Below are 17,790 nucleotides of genomic sequence, written 5' to 3' on the forward strand. Positions count from 1 at the left end.
TGTTGCCATCGACTACTACACCAAATGGATAGAGGCCAAACCACTGGCCAGCATATCCTCATCCAATTGTAGAAAGTTCACGTGGAGGCAGGTGATAACTCGATTCGGCATCCCAGAAGTCGTCATCTCAAACAACGGGATGCAATTCACTGACAAGAAGTTCATAGAATTCCTCAACAGCCTGGGTATAAAACAGAAGTTCTCTTCAGTAGAGCACCCCCAGACGAATGGGCAAGTCAAGTCTGCAAATAAGGCCATCTTGCTGGGGCTCAAGAAGCGGCTAGATAACAAAAAAGGTGCATGGGCTGACGAACTCGCTTCGGTCCTTTGGTCTTACCGTACAACCGAGCAGTCCTCCATGGGAGAAACCCCCTTCTGCCTGACATACGGGGTGGACGCGATGATACCCGTGGAGATCGACGAGCCGAGCCCGCGGTTACTTCTGATGGGAGTAGAAGAAGCAGTGGAGAAAGACCTGGTGGATGAGGTTAGGGAGATGGCCCATTTGACAGAAGTAGTACTGAAGCAAAGAATGGCCCTGCGCTACAACGCCAAAGTGCTTAGGAGGGAGTTTGGAAAAAATGACCTCGTCTTGCAACGCACCGACATAGGGCTACCGACCCAAGGGGAAGGAAAACTGGTGGCAATCTGGGAAGGCCCCTACAGGGTCAAAGAGGTGCTCGGCAAAGGCGCCTATAAATTGGAGAAGCTCGACGGCAAGAAAATCCCGAGAACATGGAATGCAGGTAACTTGAGAAGATTTTATTCCTAGCTCGAGCACACCGGCAACGCGGTTTCACGAGCTCAGTAATTTACTATTGTTGAATGCTTACCATGTCTATAGACCTGTTTAACTGCCGATTAATGTTTACTTAACAAATTTCTCCTTTTATTTTTCCTCAACTATGCATCCCGCGACAATACATTCCTCATAACGAACGGTAAACGAGGTAACAATACGGCGCCCTGGGACTGATCACCCCGGGAGCCAACCAAGTTAAAAAGCCATAACAAACGGCCGCGATAATAATAAAGCCACGACATGGCCTCGCCAAAGATACCAACGTAACGGTAAACAAATGACGAGCAACAGGCATACAACGACAAAACGGGAACAAAACAAAACGTAAACACTACCAGATAAGTGGAAAAATACGATAATCACAAGCAGACCAAGCGACTAATAAAGTATGACAAAATAGTTTCAGAAATTCTACAACAAAATCACAAAAACACAAGGTACAAGAGTTCACTTTTTGGGCATATCAACAATCTTGCCGTCCCTGATTATCTTGAAAACCCCAATAGCCGATGTGTCAAAGTCGGGAGCCACGATCTTCACCTGAGCCTTAAGAGCCTCCTCAGTCATAAAGATCGCGCTCTTTCCTTGCTCTCTGACCTCCTTATGTTTCTTCCTAAGTCCCTCGACCTTATCCTGAGCAGTCTTAGCTGTCGAGACGGCCGGGTCCCGTTCCTTTTCCAAGGTGACCACCCAACCTTTCGCGGTGCTGAGTTGGCTTTCCGAAGTCATCTCCCGCTCGGTCAGCCGGGATACGGCAGCATCAGAAGTCTTCAATTTTTCTTCGGCAAACGCAGCCTTCTCCTCGGCAGTCTTAAGCTTCTCCTTCGCCTCGGACAGCTGCCCCTGGAGCGTTTCAACTTAAGCTTTGAACTTGTTGTTGGCTGTAGCGGCAGATTCGAGCTTCTGGCGTAGTGACTGCATACCCGACAACTCAAACTCCGCCTTCCGAGCTATGGCAGCACCGCGGAGGAGGGTACGATACATCCATCACACCTACCCCGCAAGGTCGGTACCGTGAAAGTGTTCCTCCGTGCCAGGAAGCAAATGGGAGTCTATGAACGTCCCGGCATCAAAGTTCCTCTCCATCACGGTAAGGGCCCCTTCGGGGCTAGAGTGTGATCTCTACCTCTTGGGGGTAGGAATGACCATCAAGTCGTCGTCCTCGACCTGTTGAGCAGAAGACGAATGCCCAGTACCAGCCGCCTCCTCGAGAATAGGAGAAACGCGCACCGCTTCGACAAGTTTATCCGACATAACGACATCACGAGGTGAGGGCGCCACTTGATCTTCCTTGTCCCCGGGAGTGACTACCGGTTGCTCGTCGGCCTTCTCCCCATCACTTTCCGTCAGGAAAGTGTTGAACAAGCCCTCAAGTCCCGTCACCTCGGCAGATATTCCCACTGCAACAGAAATGAACAAGTTTGTCGTTAATCAGCATAACAAACCAAAGAAGCAACCATGCAAAAAACAACACAAGACAAAAATGACTCACAAATATAATCCCGGGCGACCTCCCGGCTACCCATAAGGAGGTGGGGTTTCGCGTGGTTTCTCCAAAAAACGGCCCACAGCACGTCGGTAATTTTTCGGTCCACGGCAGACATCCCCTTATAAGTCACCTTAATAAAAGCATTAGACCCTGCCCCGAAACTCCAATATGTCGGGATAAGGCGTTCTCCCTCCAACGACAACCAAAAAGGATGGCGACCCTTGACTGGACGCACCTTAAAATACTTATCCTTGAACCCATGGTAAGAGTCCTCGAACAAGCCAAAAATCCTCCGTCCCTGGATAGATCGGAAGGACATGAACCCCTTCCTCGCCTTCCCCTCCTTGGAAGGGTTCGTGAGATTAAAGAAGTAAAGGAAAACATCGACGGACACCGGCAGCTCTAAGTATTCACACACCATCTCGAAACAGCGGATTGAAGCCCAACTGTTTGGAGGCAGCTGCGACGGCGCCACAGAGATCCGACTAAGGAGCCCCATTTGAAAAGCAGAGAAAGGGATACGAACACCCACCTGGGTGAACATGGCTTTGTAAAACCAAATCCAGTCGGCAACCCGGGGGGCATGGAAATTGAGCTCGTACTACCGCTCATGAGGGGCAGGGACAAAAATGTGCTCGTCAGTACCTTTGCATAGGTACTCGGCCTGACGGAACTCGGTAAGCTCCTCCTCACCCATCTGATTCGGGGAATCCCTCAAGTCGGAAGCCACCCAAGCGTATGGGTCGTAACACGCAGCGGAGGTAGAAGCTCGGGAGACGATGCAAGGCATACCTACAGTGGGGTACCACTCAATTAGTCTATGAGGTCGGGAGCTCGAAAAAATCCAGAAACTACACTTAACCTATTCTGCAACTAAAATTAAGCATGGTTAAAGCTAAATCCAAACAAAAGCCTACCCTAGAATAGTAACCTCCCCTAACACACCTACTTGACACTAAAGGCCATCCATCATACAAGATCAGGCAAACAGCATACATGTAGAGGAAACAATGGCAAAGGCAAAATGAACACGAAGCAGAAAATAAAGAAATGAATGCTTACCTGGATTGGTTATGAAGATTTGAAGAAGAAGGAAGAAAAGCGAATACGCAAGAAGGCAAGAACAAAACTCTGGGAATTTTTGGAGAAGAGGAGGATGGAGATAGCTGGAGCGAAGATATGAGAACGAATGCAAAACTGTTTTAAAACTGCCACTCAAAGAAGCGCGAAAGGTCTAAGGGCAAGATAGTCTTTGCACGTAGGGTTTTTAGCCCATTATGAGCATTTAACGCTCCGCGCGGGGAATGAGGCAGCAGACGGTCACCCCAACAACGAACGGACACGCGCGCAACAGGCGCGTCCCCTCCACGGGCGACCGACCTGGCGGTAACACACGAAAGAAGAGATAACACGCCACCAACAACCCTCACGATCATTACTGGCGCGTTAGGGGCACTGTTATGGTTCGGCCCAAGAGGAACATGGGCCAACCCGACCTGCGAACTACCCGACCCAAACGGTCGGGTACAAAGCGCCCAGGTGCCGACCCGGACACGCGTCCTAGACAGCTGTGACAGGAAGCTTCGAAGGAAGTGGGCTCTGCCCTTGGGGGGCCCACTCCTGACACGGTATATATGGGAGGGTCCTACCCCTCCCCCAAGGTACGTCATACACCACTTTATCCCTTTCTCACCTGCACACTCGACTGACTTGGGTGTCGGAGTGTTTTTGTAGGTGACACCCCCTCCGCACCAAGAGCTCAGGACGTCGGCTACCCCAACTCCACCCTCATAACCCGGTTCCAAGCTACACCCCACCTGTTCATCCGAGGACCTCTCCGAACCGTCCTCCCGAGATACCGTACAATCCTCAAATAAAAATTATTTAATTTCTTAAAACATATTTTTAAGTTTGTCAAAAGAAAAACACTTATAAAAGTTATGTATTATGTACTTATCTAGAATTTACCAATTTACACTAAAAGAAATATAATTCTTCATACTCGACGAAGAATAAGATCTCTATGCGTTGAACAATATTATTCCACTCGAATAATTATTGAAAACATCATAAATTCGCGACTAATATTATTGTTTATTTTTGAATTTGGTATGAAATTTACCAAACTTGTCTTTTAAAATAAGTATTATATTAAGTATTTAAAAATGATTTATTTTTATAGTTTTGAATTAAATATTAATTTTTAACTTTTTTAATAAATTAGACAAATAAGTATCATAACAATCATTTTTATAATTTATATTAAAAAATATTAAAATATTTTGATATATGACGTATACAAAATTACAAACAATAAAAAATAAAAAAAAAACACAAAATAAAAATATTTGTAGCTTTTGTGAAACTTTGGGCCTGGCCAAGAAAAACGAAACACCAAGCCCAACCAAACATAATTAAAGAGAGAGTCTATATATAATAAAATCTAGGGTTTTGGGTTTTCCACTGTCGAGTGCCATTTTGCGCTTTCTCTCTCTGTTCGCGGCATCAACTCCTTCAGCGGCTGCTGTGTTCTGCAAACCACTGATCCATGGCAGTTGGGAAGAACAAGAGGATCTCCAAGGGAAAGAAGGGTGGAAAGAAGAAGGCGTAAGCATTCCTCCTACCCCCAATTCTATAACCATTCAAAAAATTCAATTTTTGCACTATCCTTTGCTGTATCTATGAAGATTCAATTTGGTCATTGTTTTGATATGGTGTTTTTTGAATGTGCAGTGCTGATCCGTTTGCAAAGAAGGATTGGTATGACATTAAGGCCCCTTCCGTTTTCCAGGTCAAGAATGTTGGCAAGACCCTTGTGACTCGTACACAGGGTACGAAGGTATTTTAATGGTTTCTGTCTTGCCTAATTTCATTTCATTTCTATTTTTTTATTTGTTATATTTCTGGGATTATGTAGTGAATAATAAGTGTAACTTTTGTTTTTAATCTAAATTTTGCTCTGTTTTGTGTATTGTGTCATTTGTATGGGTCATCAAAATGAGAATAGTTTTTTAGTTCGTTCGTGGGTAAATCTTTGAGCTTTAGGTATATGATTGTATCATTAGTGCGTTGGATCTACTTTGGGTATGTTCTAATTTGTGCTTGCATTCTGCTTGTGATTTTTTCTTTTGAAAAAAGAAAGGAGTCAACTTGAGTGTAGTGAAACATAATATTGATTATCTTGGTTGGGATTGGACTTCTCTTTTTCATATTGATTTATTTTGGGCGAAAGATTCCCTAAGTTTCCTAGGGGTTGCTGACAAAAATTTTCATATTCTTATGGCATGTGATTTTGGTGTTCATATGATTTACCACGATGAGACATTAGGATGCTTATTTAGATATTTTTAATTTAAAATAACAGATCGCATCCGAAGGGCTCAAACATAGGGTGTTTGATGTCTCATTGGCTGATCTTCAAGGGGATGAGGACCATTCATTCAGGAAGATTAGATTGAGAGCTGAAGATGTTCAAGGGAGGAATGTTCTGACCAACTTCTGGGTATCATTAGAAGGCTGAAACTTATCTGGACTGTAATTTTGGGTTGTAATATTTTTTTTGCACTATACTAAGTTTATTTTCCCCCTAGGGAATGGATTTTACGACTGACAAGTTGAGGTCGTTGGTTCGAAAATGGCAAACACTCATTGAAGCCCATGTTGATATCAAAACAACCGACAACTACACATTGAGGTTGTTTTGCATTGGTTTCACCAAAAGGAGGTTCAACCAAATTAAGAGGACTTGTTATGCGCAAACAAGTCAAGTAAGACAGGTATGTTCATTACCATGTTAATTAGGTTCATACAGTGGTATATCACCAGTCCGCTTATTTTTATGTGTAGTTGTATATGTTTAGCATAAGGTGTGATTGGTTTTACATTTCATGTTACTAATTAAGACTACTCTGTTATCTTTTTCAGATCCGTAGGAAGATGAGAGAGATAATGACAAACCAGGCTACATCCTGTGATTTGAAGGAGTTGGTCCGCAAGTTCATTCCTGAAATGATAGGAAAGGAGATCGAGAAGGCAACATCCAGTATTTATCCGCTCCAAAATGTTTTTATCAGAAAAGTCAAGGTCTTGAAGGCTCCCAAGTTTGATCTTGGAAAACTGATGGAGGTATTTTTAAAATAACTTTCAACAATCCCCTCCTTCACATGCAACATGATACAAGTTCAATAGTTTCACATCTTGATTGATTCATATTTTCCAGTGTTTACTAAATGAAGCCGCCAAACTAATTTAGCTCTTTACCTTGATAGTTTGACATGTTTTGATATAACCAATTATAACACCAATGTTGCTCTTTACCATTGGTTCTTTCTGCTGTTCAAGTTCTATTTGATAAATCGTGAACAAAAAATGTGTGCTAACATAGATGTTTGGTCCGGTAGGTCCATGGTGACTACTCTGAAGATGTTGGTGCAAAGGTAGACAGACCTGCTGATGAAACAATGGCAGAGGCACCCACTGAAGTTATTGGAGCTTGATTAATTCATAATGCATCCTTAGTTTTGCTTTAGAATTGGTGTTATGTTTTACTGAATATTATTTAAACTTACGTCGGTTCCTGTCCATGTAAAACTGAGAAACCAGTTTTGTTTGACATTTCTAAAAACAGTATTTTTCTCGGTGATATATATTTTGGAGATTGTTTACACCCTTGCAAGTTTATATTGCATGCTATAATTTATCCGTGAGGATATTGACAATCTGCTTTGTATGTTCTCAAGATTTTGTATTAGGGGTGCTTTTTCGCATTTTATCCACCCGAAAAGCAAGTTAAATTGAGATTAAAATAAAATAAATAAAAATAACAAAATTCTTAGATTAAGAGTAAAGTTCGGTGAAGAATAAAAATTTCAACTAAATTTTTTAGAAGTGTGTGTATAATATCTTTTTCAGAAATGGTATACAATTCAATTTTTTTTACTTAAAATTCAATCAAGTCCAATATATATACAAGTGTTACGTTTTTGTAATTTTTCAGCTTCTTCCTTCTCTATTTTCATTATCATTATTATGAATTTATGATTATCCTCATTGGCACTATTTCTTCTTCCTTTTTTTTAATTTTTTTTTTGTTTAATTTTTTTCTTAGTTCAACGCAATTAGTTTAACGGTAATAAAAATGACAAATTTTTTATTAATGACAAAATTTGTTAGAAATGACACCAAAATTTTTTATAAATGACACAAAAAATCTTTAAAGAACTAAAAATTCAAAATCATAACTCATTCAACAAATAAAATACATTCAAATATATTTTAGAATAAAAAATGCAATAATTTTTTACAAATAATTCATAAATAACCAGATCTTTTATATATGAATTTAGTACCACTTAATTAGTTGAATGATTAGAAAAATTGGTTAAAAAATGTTGTGTCACGGTAACTCTATAAAATTGACAATTATTTAGAACTTCCAATCATTTCTCTATTGTCATTGTAGGTTTGTAGTTGTGTTGTCACAAGAATTAAACATCTTATATAATTGAGATATCCAATGATATAGGTGCATGTTGAGTATTTTTAAAAATGTTTCTTGAGAAATAGATATATATTTTTTATCTTCATAAGTTTTAAAGTTAACTAATAAGCACTATAAAATACAAATAAATATAAAAAACAGTAAAATCTATAATTAAAAAAATTTAACTTCTTTAAAAGTTACAATAGCAATTTGCAGGTTAAAGTGGAGAATTTTATAAAGAGTAATTCTTCGCATACAAGCGACTAAGGCTTGTAAGCCTTACAAATTCAATTAAAACTGACGCTCGAAACACGCTTCCAACCATTCTTCTTCCTCTTCGTCTTCTCCTTCTTCTTTTCTTTCGTTTCTTGCCTTCTCTTTCTCCTTCTTCTTCTTCTTGCTGCACGTTCTTCTTCCTCTTACTCTTCTTCTTCTCCTTTTCTTTCGTTTCTGCACGTTCTTCTTCATCGTCTTCCTCTTCTTCTTCATTTACGTTCTTTTCTCTTTGTTTTATCTTTTTTTTTTCGATTTTTCATGGTGAAATCGTTTTTGAAGAAGAAGAAGCAGTAGAAGACGAGGAGGAGAAAGAGAAAGAGTTTTGAATTATGCATAAGATGTATTTTAACGAATTTTGGGTGTATTTCTTTAAATCTTTTGGGTGTATTTTCTGTAATCCTTTGGGTGTATTTTCTATAATCGTTTGGGTGAATTCCTGTAACCATTTGGGTGTATTTCTGTAATCCTTTGGGTGTATTTCTGTAGTTCCATTATCTTCAAAAGGATTACAGAAATACACCCAAAGGATTACAAAAAATACACCCAAAGTATTTAAGAAATACACCCAAAATTCGTTGCATAATTCAGAACTCTTTCTCTTTCTCCTCATCTTCTGCTGCTTCTTCTTCTTCAAAACGATTTCAAAGCTTGATTTCAGAAACCATGAAAATCGAAAAAAAAAACGAAGAGGAAGAGGAAGAGGAAGAGGAAGAGGAAGAGGAAGAAGAGGAAGAGGAAGAAGAAGAACCGTTCTGAGTGTAGCGCTTTGAAAACAGGAAACGTTGAATAACGCATTAAAAGGCCTAGTAACTTGTAAGACTTGTAAGTCAAAAAGACTTGTATGTGTAGCACTCCTCTTTTATAAAACAAACCCCGCTGTAAATAAAAAACTTGTAACTGATGGATTTTTACGTATAATTTTAGGTTGTTATATATATAGTTTATAATTAGCGTTTCTCAATGTTAATATGTAATTATTATTTTATTAGATAGCACTCTACTTCTAATTTATAACAATAGTTCAACTTAAATTTATTTTATAATGGTTTTACTAATTTATGTTTATTATGATAAGAGGTAATCAAATGGATTGGGTATTAGTTGCTGACTTGCTGGTCGTTATGATTGCCATAATGGCATTATTCCAATTCATCTCTGAAGCCATCTTATTACATATAAACAAGCTTATCGTTACATGATCACAACTCAATAATGCCGAAGAAAAAGTGATAGATATGGTCTTCTACAATGCATGCTCTATAACATAACAGGGAAGCTACTTTCTTTGCAAAAAATATCTGAGACAGGTTTCTATGATAAGTTAAAAGTCTCTAATAACACCTTAATTTATGATAAAGCTTACACATGTACTAGCTAAAATATGCTAGTTATGCTTAATTAACTACTTACAATATACTGAAACTAGATTTTCTGGCTTACTCAGTTGTTGAAGGCTTTGAGCATCCACAAAAGCATCCTTTTTTGTGCTTTTTGCTGCTGCTTTTCTTGCCACTGCGAATGAAGTCCCTCAACAACACCACTGTTTTCCCTGAGAATCTGCTTTTCCCTTTGCTCTTCTTTTCATCACCTAATTTCAGCATTACATATTGGATGTTCTGCACCTCGAACTGCAACTGTCCGATCTCTTGGGAATCTCTTCGTGCCTGCTCTGCTACTCTCTTTCTCTGGGTTTGTCTACTCTTTTCTGCTTCAGCTGACACCACCTTGTTTAAAGACGGGGTGCTCTCTTCGAGATCCTTCATGAGCTGATCATTAGTATCTGATAATTTCAGGACAGCCCCTTCAACATCTTCGATCTGTCTCTTGACTGTGTCGCATTCGGCATCATTTCCCTTCTTAATTCCCTTCACTGCCTCCATTTTCGTCTTCAAATCCAGCACATTCATCTTAAGAACGGTTAGTTTTTGTGCATTTGAATTGAGCTTCTCCAATATCTTTCTCCTCTTGCCATCTTGAGTTCTCTCTTTTATACTTCTTGACAGCTGGAGCTTGTCAATACCCAACTCCCTTTCTACATCTAATTCAGAAGAAGTGTTTTGGAATTTTCCAGAATGATCCGATGGATGGTACAAAATGATATCTTCTGCTGGAGCAGAACTCTGTTTTGTTGCTTCATTAACCATGGCATTATCATCGCCATCCTCCTCTGCAGCTTCCCATAATTCAAGCATCTGATCATCCGTTCCACCACTATTATCTCTCCTGCTTTTCTTAGAGGCTGGATTATCAGAGATGTGATCAAGAGGAATGTCTTTCATCAATGATCCATTCTCTGATTTTGTTCTCCATAAGTTGAGGTTATCCTTGAGCTCCTTCTCCAATTTTCTGTAGTCCCTTGAATCTTCTGTCACTTCAGTCAGATGAGCTCTGGCATCTACTTTTGTGGTTCGATCTTCCTCTTTGATTCGTCTCTCAATTTCTTCCAACATTGCCCTTTCAACTGCTCTAATCCTTGCTTTCATGCTCAGCAAATCTGAAACCCCATCTGGCATCACAGTACTATCTTCAGGCATGTTTTGATCGCTATATTCTTCAACACAGGTCTCAAGTACTACATCCTGGACAAAAAAGTAGAATTCTTATCACCAGCCTAAGCTCATTTATAGCAAGTGGAAAATGAAGAAGTATAAAAACAGAAGCAGAATCACAAGTTTAAACTTAATACTAACCTTTTGCTCTTGATTGCCGATATCACAAGTTTTGTTGATTTGAACAAGGGCAGTATGCTCTAAAGAAGCAAAATCCTCTTTCAAAGAACTAATGACTGGAATATATGCAGATAACTGCCCCTTTAATCCTCCAACTTCAGTTTCCAGTAGATTGACTCTCTCAGTCATCTGTTCAATCTCCAAGCTTTTCGCAGAACTTTCATTTTCAAGCCGTGAGCAAACTCCAGTAAGCTCATTGACTTTGTTTTCCAACAATGCTTCGCTTATGGACGAAATCTGAAGATCAAAATAGAATGTAGCAGCTTCAGCCTCCCAAAGTGCAAATTCATTTGTTTTATCCATAAGCTCTGAGTTCAATGTTTCCTCCCTAGCCCTGTGTTGTTCAACTTCTTCACGTAATAATCTCATCTCAGACAGCAAACTTCTATTTTCTTCAGTAAGTTGTTCAATTTCCTTTTTGTGCAACATGCACCCTTGTGATAGTTCAAGGATCTGCTTCTCTAGATTTTCGTTGACTAGACATGATTCTACTTGTTCCATCTTTAAGGTCTCAACATTTTTGCAAAACTCTGCATTCAACATCTCTGCATCCTTTAGCCTTTCCTCCATTTCTAACAACTCTGTTTCTTTCTTCTCAAGGAGATATTCTGAACGTTCAATTTGTTGACTTAAACAATCAATTTTGTCATCGGCTTCATTCAAATATGTGTCCTTCCTCTCAACTGACTCTTTCAGATAAACATGCTCTGCTTCTTTCACCTCAAACTTGTCCTTTAGCACAACAAGCTCATCTTTGAGATCACTGTTCATATGCTGCAGATTGCGGACATGCTCAGCCAGTTCTTTTAGTTCCAAGACCTTCTCAGTGACAAAGCTTTCATAAACTGAAGTGAGATTTTTCAGAGCCAGTGCTTCACGAAGGATTTCGCCGTTTTCAGCTTCAGCAGCAGATTTTGCATCTTTGAGTTCCAAAACACTCTTAAGCAGGACATTTTTTTCCTCAAGTACTTTAGAATTTTCTTCCTGAAACATCAACTTCGTTCTCTGCAAGTCTTCCATCTCAAGAAGTAGAGCCTCCAATTTGGACTTTAATGTATTCTCCCTTTCCTCTCCCTTGGTCACTTCAGAACTCAGTTGGTTGTTCAGCTCCAGAAGTTCAAGCTTATCTTTCTGCAACTCTGCATGCTGCTCTCTCGTGTTCTCAAACTCTTCCTCCAGATTTTTTTTCATCAACTCCAATTCTACTCCCTCACATTGTTGTTCTGAGATTAAAGTTAGGAAGACAGAACTCTCTACAAGTAGCCGCTGCTTCTCCTCTTGGCTTTTAACAAGAGAACCTTTCAAGCCCTCAATATTATTCAAAATATGGAATATCGGCGCATCCTCTTGCTTGATCCCTTTGCTATGCCCCCCATCTGGATCAACCTGAAAAGCCCCTAACACTTGATGAATCCCCTTTTTGAACTTTCTAATTTCATCTAACAAGTACTCTACCTCCATCTGCTGCATAAGGTTTTCACCCTCCAATTCCGAGATTACTTTATCAGAAAACTTTGATGCCTCAACATGCTTTTGGCATTCAACTAATAAACCAAAGTTCTTCTGCTCTAAGTCTTCAATGCACTTTTGCAAAATAAACATCTCAACCTGAGCATTTACAGCTTTATCAAGTTCTTCTTCAAAGTCCTTTTTCCCCAACTGATATTCTTCTCGCAGCTGAAGGACAACCTTCTCCAAATTTTCTAATCGAGGTAAACCTTTTCTCAAGGCTACCGAGTCTTGCTTCAACATTCTCTAATTGAGATACCAGGATGCTTCTTTCATTTAGAAGATTCGCCTTCTCATTATTCAGTGAATTGCACAATTCCTCCATGCTACTTGATTTAGCCCTCAAACCCTCAAGCTCAATCTTTGCATCACAGAGGGACTTCTCCAGCAAGGCATTCTTCTCCAACAGCTTCTGCATACTTTCAGTGATAATTTGTAACTGTGACAGTAGAGATGATTTCTCAGACACAAGAATGGATTTTTCTTCCTGAAGAGCATGGCAAGATTCCTGAAATTTCTTCACCGTATTCCTCAATCCATCTAGCTCCACATTCAAGCTTGACAAGGAACATTCCAAATTGACATTTTCCCTCAAAATTTTATCCATGTCCTTTGATCTTTCATGGAGGGCTTCTTTCTCTTCTTGTTCCATTTTGCAAACCTCCTTTAGCTTCAAGTTCTCATTTTGTAAGTCCTTCACAGATGCCGCAAAACAGTTGGGATTCAAGCCTACAGACCATAATTCTTCCAGTATTGCCTGATATCTACTACTCAAGCCCTGGATTTGATCCTTTATGTGATGAGATTCACGCTGGAGGGCGTTGCTTTCTTCAACTTTTACAGCAAACTCTCGCTCGAGATTCTCTTTGATGTCCTTCAACTTGAAAATTTCGATTTGCTGGTTTTTTAACAACGTAGTGGAAGAGAAATTAAGTTTATTCAGTGTCCTGTTTTCTTCAACAATCTGTTGCATTTCTTCCCTATAACCTTGTTTGGAAAGCTCCAAGTCCTCCAAAAGCTGAAGGCCATGTTTAAGCTCCAAGGCAAGAGATCTTTGCTCCTCTTGTGATTGAGAATATGACTTCTCCAGAGTTTGCAGAGTAGATTCAATTTGAAGGAAGCGAGAATGCTCTTCATGCATCACACTCTGTAGCCTCTCTAACTCGGCTTGCTTCTCTAAAAGCTTTTGGTCTTTTACAGAAATTTTCTGCACCAGGTTGTCAGCCTCCAGCTGAAGAGATCGGTTTGATTTTTCCAACATACCACAATGCTCTTCAGCAGTCCTTAGTTTTTCAGCCCCTATTTCAATTTCTCTATTCAATCGATCAGAAGTTTCATGGGCATGCAGAATTTCACTCCCCATTGTAGATATCTTCTCCAAGCACTGCTTGTACAGAAAAGCTACAGCTTCTTTCTCTTCATTCAGTTCAGCAAGACTTTTCCTCAGAGATTTAGCTTCCATTTCTGCTCTTTCAATTTGCTCATTCAGCATCCTGCTATTCTCCTCAGCAAGTGTTATCTTAGCCTCCAAGACAGAAATCTTTTCAAGGCATTTATTATATTGATAAAAACAAGCATCCTTCTCAGCCTCCAATGTGCCAAGTTCCTGCTTTAGATTTTCTGCTTCGGTTTCTGCTTTAGCAGCTCTCTCATCATGCCCCTTTGCATCTTTCTGGGCTAGAGACAATGTAATTTCCAAGCTAGCTACCTTTTCCAGACACTGATTGTACTGAACTAAACCAGCATCCTTCTCAGCTTTTAACTCAGACAGAGCTTCCTTTAATATTTTGATTTCAATCTCAGCTTTGGTTGCTCGATCATCAAGTCCTCCAGCATCTTCTTGAGCCTCATGAAGCTCTTTTTCCATTTCGGATAACTTCTCCAAACTCTTCTGATACTGAAGCAAGATGGAATCCTTATCAGACTGTATTTCAGCCAGGGCTTCCCTCAAGTTTTGAACTTCATTTTCTTCTCCCCCTGCATGCTCAGAATGGCTCTCTGTCTTCAGATTCTGCTTTTCAGCAGATAACTGAGAGAACCCAAGAAGCTCATTCAGCTGCTTTAGACCCTTTCTGCTGACACCATCTGGCCCTAAGAATGCACAAATAGGATGATGCATTTCTGGTGTTCGTGGTTCACCCTCAGGGCCAGAAGGACCACATGGTGAATCATCGTTTAACAAGTAAGGTGCTTGGTTAGGGAATGCTTCTGCCATGGTCTTATGGGCATGGCGTAGCTCCCCCGTTGCATGATCATACCTCTCTGCCAATGCACGATATGCTCGGTAGAACTCCTCAACTAATTTCATGAGTTCTGGGCGCTTCTTATAGTACATTTCTGCCCTCCTTGCAAATGAATCTGCATCCTCTTCGATAAGTTTGATCATTGCTTTGACTTTGGCATCCATGTCTATAAAAAACAGTTAAGAGTGTCAGTTAAAGGTTACAGAAATTAGCATTTTTCTGAGTTTGTGTTTTTATGTAACTCAGACTCAGCTTATAAAAACGACCCACTAGTGGGTATGAGAGAACTAATTGTATGGACCACAAATGTGATCTCAAATTCACAATTGCAGCAAACACATCCTAATTTTAATTTGAGGTTCCTCTAGCACAAGGGTAAATACCAATATATAGAAGACAACAAACCTGTAAGGTTTTCCTGAAGCCATTTGGAATTCTTTGGGCTTATGTGACTATCCCACCACCAAGAATACAAACGTCTGGACTCGGAATGTAACAATGATGCCATGACTCCTGCCAAGAACAAGAGCACAGCTGGTTTTGATTTGGCGAAAGCCTGATAATGGATCCAGGCCAGACTAACAGTCTATAGATTTCCACCCTCCACAGTTGATCTAGTTGGAGATTCTTTAGGTATGTTTCCCTCTTCTTTTACCTTACATCCAATCGTTAAATATATGCAGCACATTTTAGAAAAAATAGCCCAAATTCATGAAGTACTCCGATGGTTTAACTTATAAGAAACTCAGAAACTCATTAAACATGGCTGCTGTATTTACCTGGTGAATTGGATACAGCTCCAGTATCTTAATCCATGTACAGCTTATTGTTTTATAAGCTCCCACAATTTAAAATCAGAAGCAGCTGCACAAATAATAAAAAGGGGGGGAAAAGGAAAAGATATAGCTCAAAAATGTGAACAGAAAAATCAGACATCAGAAAACACCACCACCCTCATTAAATCAAAGAACATTAGAGCATAATCTTTAAAATATTAAAAAAATCTGGAAAATATTTCACACCTGTTCTCTTTCTTTTGAAGGCCAAACCAGTATGAGGTAGAAACCAAGAGATCCTGAAGGTGAACTGCAAAAACCACTCACAAGGTGAGCCACAGAAGGAAGAGTTTAAAATAAATAGTAATAATAATAATATAAAGAAAAAAAGGTGCCAAAGTGATAGAAATGCATTGGTATGACAGAATGCAAAGTTTTGCAAATGAAGTAACAATGCATACCATCCAGAACATGAAGATGTACATAATAAGAAGAAGAGGAGGAAGAAGAACAAGAGGAGGATGTGGAAGAGTGTGAAAAGAAAAAGGTCCAAGCACGGAAAAAGCAAGTAATAGTGACATAGAGAAAAAAATAATAAAGAAGAAGAAGAAGAAGAAGAAGAAGAAGAGTTCACGAGCAAAACAATGGTCAATCTCAGTAAAAATGGAAACTTGAAATAGAGCTAGAACGAGATCAGGAACTTACCAAGTGTAATGAACTTGGAGCTAGCAAGCACTCAGAAGAGACAGAGAATCATAAAAAAAAACTAAGCAAATGGGCATTAAGAAAATCACAAAAAGAACCTAACTTTAATCCATTTTCGGACCAAACCACACCCCCCCAAAATAGCACTGGAATCCAGCAACGGGAACACCATTACCCCATTCTCTCTCTCTCTAACACCTGAATCACTCACTCTTCTTCTATCTCTCAAATCTCTATAGGAGATGATGGGTTCTGAGAATTACAATGTGGTGTGCTGGTCCTGACACTCAATGACTCACCAACTGTCAAAAAGGAGCCACTTTTTCAGAATGAAAAAGAAAGCTGTGTGTGCTGATGAATGATTTCTCTTTTTGTTATTTAGAGAACACTAACTGTTGCATTACGGGATCCTTGAAAGTGAAGGAATGCAATCTGAATCTGAATCACATAAACAGCAGCTATAATAGGATTTAAACTCTTATCACTTATCAGTTAATGTTAATTATTTTCTAATTATTTGGTTTTCATATTAAGTAGCAGCAACGTATTCTTCAGGGTTTTCATTGTCTGACATCGTTATTTTCAAAACTTAATTAGTTTAATTGTGCTGCTGAAAATACCAATATACCCTTGGCTGATTTTTCCATCTTGCAGCTATTACTTTACTTTTTCAACCCTCGTGTGTTTCACTGTTTCTTCTTCTTCTTATCTTCATTGTAATTTGCAAACTAACGGCTCCACCCGTGGTTTCACAACGTTTAATTGAGGTTCCTAATTTTGTGATTTATTTTCAACGGGTTTGAAACTTTTATTTTTTTTTTTACTCGTTGTCATAATAAGTTTACATTTTTACAAGCCTTTGACCAAATCTATATTGATTTATCTTTTTTTTTCCTTATAATTTTATAGTAGTAAACTAGTAATATTGTTTAAGTTGATTACCTAATATAAGTATGGAGATTTTGCTAAAAGGTATTAAGAACACTTATTAAATATAATATATATGAATTTTATTATTAATACTTTTTATATAATTATATATGTTGAATGTAGAAACCTTTTTTTTTTTTTCCCATGATGCCCTATATTTTTCTTTTCCATTTATAAAAACCGACAACGTGGAGGAATTGGGGTATTGTGGGGATAAAGAAAAGCATACATATCAAATCAAATATCATTTTTGTAATTTAATTAAAAAGGTATGTTGTTTTATTTATCTCTATTCCTTTTCATCATTCAAGCCTAATGTCACTTTCATAATGAAAATGACCGAGAAAATATGTAGTATTACAGAGCTTATTACTGAAAGAGATACATGTGTGTGTCTATTATATGTATAGTTGCTAAGATTTTTTCAAAACATGACCTACGCATTGAATAGCTCAATTTGAATTTGCAAATAACCCCTTGGTTAAAATTCCAAAAAGAATATTGCAAATAATTTCTTAACATGGACTCTATGGTAAATAACATTCCCGTATACCGGTAAACATGAAATTGATCAAATAGAGGTACCAAATAATTTTGAATTGAATATTTTTATTTCCAACTTCTGTCTTGTTGAATTTTGCTGTTCTAGAGATAAAATGTCACATTCACATAATTCTTACATACAAGTCACTACTCACTACGATCTGTATAATAAGACATGATGATTTTTCACATATTATTAGAACCGAATTTATATATATGTATACCAAAATTGGTCTGAAACTATGAATTTAATTTTAATATATTGTCGTGTGCATCTTATTATATAACGTTACATTAATAAAAATA

At 38.7% G+C, this 17,790-nt stretch overlaps 2 protein-coding genes across 2 annotated transcripts; one reads left to right on the forward strand and one right to left on the reverse strand.

Moving 5' to 3' along the window:
- The first annotated feature begins 4,736 nt into the window (after positions 1–4,736).
- On the forward strand, positions 4,737–6,955 carry LOC107467045 (40S ribosomal protein S3a). The gene is made up of 6 exons (XM_016086059.3): positions 4,737–4,898; positions 5,025–5,130; positions 5,656–5,793; positions 5,882–6,067; positions 6,216–6,416; positions 6,692–6,955. The coding sequence occupies exons 1-6, from the start codon at positions 4,840–4,842 to the stop codon at positions 6,785–6,787; spliced, it is 786 nt and encodes a 261-aa protein (XP_015941545.1). The 5' UTR covers positions 4,737–4,839; the 3' UTR covers positions 6,788–6,955.
- Positions 6,956–9,252: 2,297 nt separating this feature from the next.
- Positions 9,253–16,471, reverse strand: LOC107467006 (protein NETWORKED 1A-like). Its single transcript, XM_016086008.3, is given in 7 exon segments — positions 9,253–10,628; positions 10,740–12,489; positions 12,491–14,696; positions 14,936–15,185; positions 15,310–15,394; positions 15,553–15,616; positions 16,012–16,471. Coding segments are annotated over 4 exon segments (5,202 nt in total). The 5' UTR covers positions 15,039–15,185; positions 15,310–15,394; positions 15,553–15,616; positions 16,012–16,471; the 3' UTR covers positions 9,253–9,485.
- Between the last annotated feature and the right edge of the window lie 1,319 nt (positions 16,472–17,790).

Source organism: Arachis duranensis, chromosome 9, assembly GCF_000817695.3.
Source record: "Arachis duranensis cultivar V14167 chromosome 9, aradu.V14167.gnm2.J7QH, whole genome shotgun sequence".
Classification (NCBI taxonomy): domain Eukaryota; kingdom Viridiplantae; phylum Streptophyta; class Magnoliopsida; order Fabales; family Fabaceae; genus Arachis; species Arachis duranensis.

Coding starts and splice junctions, on each gene's coding strand:
- LOC107467045 (XM_016086059.3), top strand. CDS start 4,840: ATGGCAGTTGGGAAGAACAAGAGGATCTCCAAGGGAAAGAAGGGTGGA. Junction 5,131..5,655: donor CTCGTACACAGGGTACGAAG/GTATTTTAATGG, acceptor TTAAAATAACAG/ATCGCATCCGAAGGGCTCAA. Junction 6,417..6,691: donor ATCTTGGAAAACTGATGGAG/GTATTTTTAAAA, acceptor TTGGTCCGGTAG/GTCCATGGTGACTACTCTGA.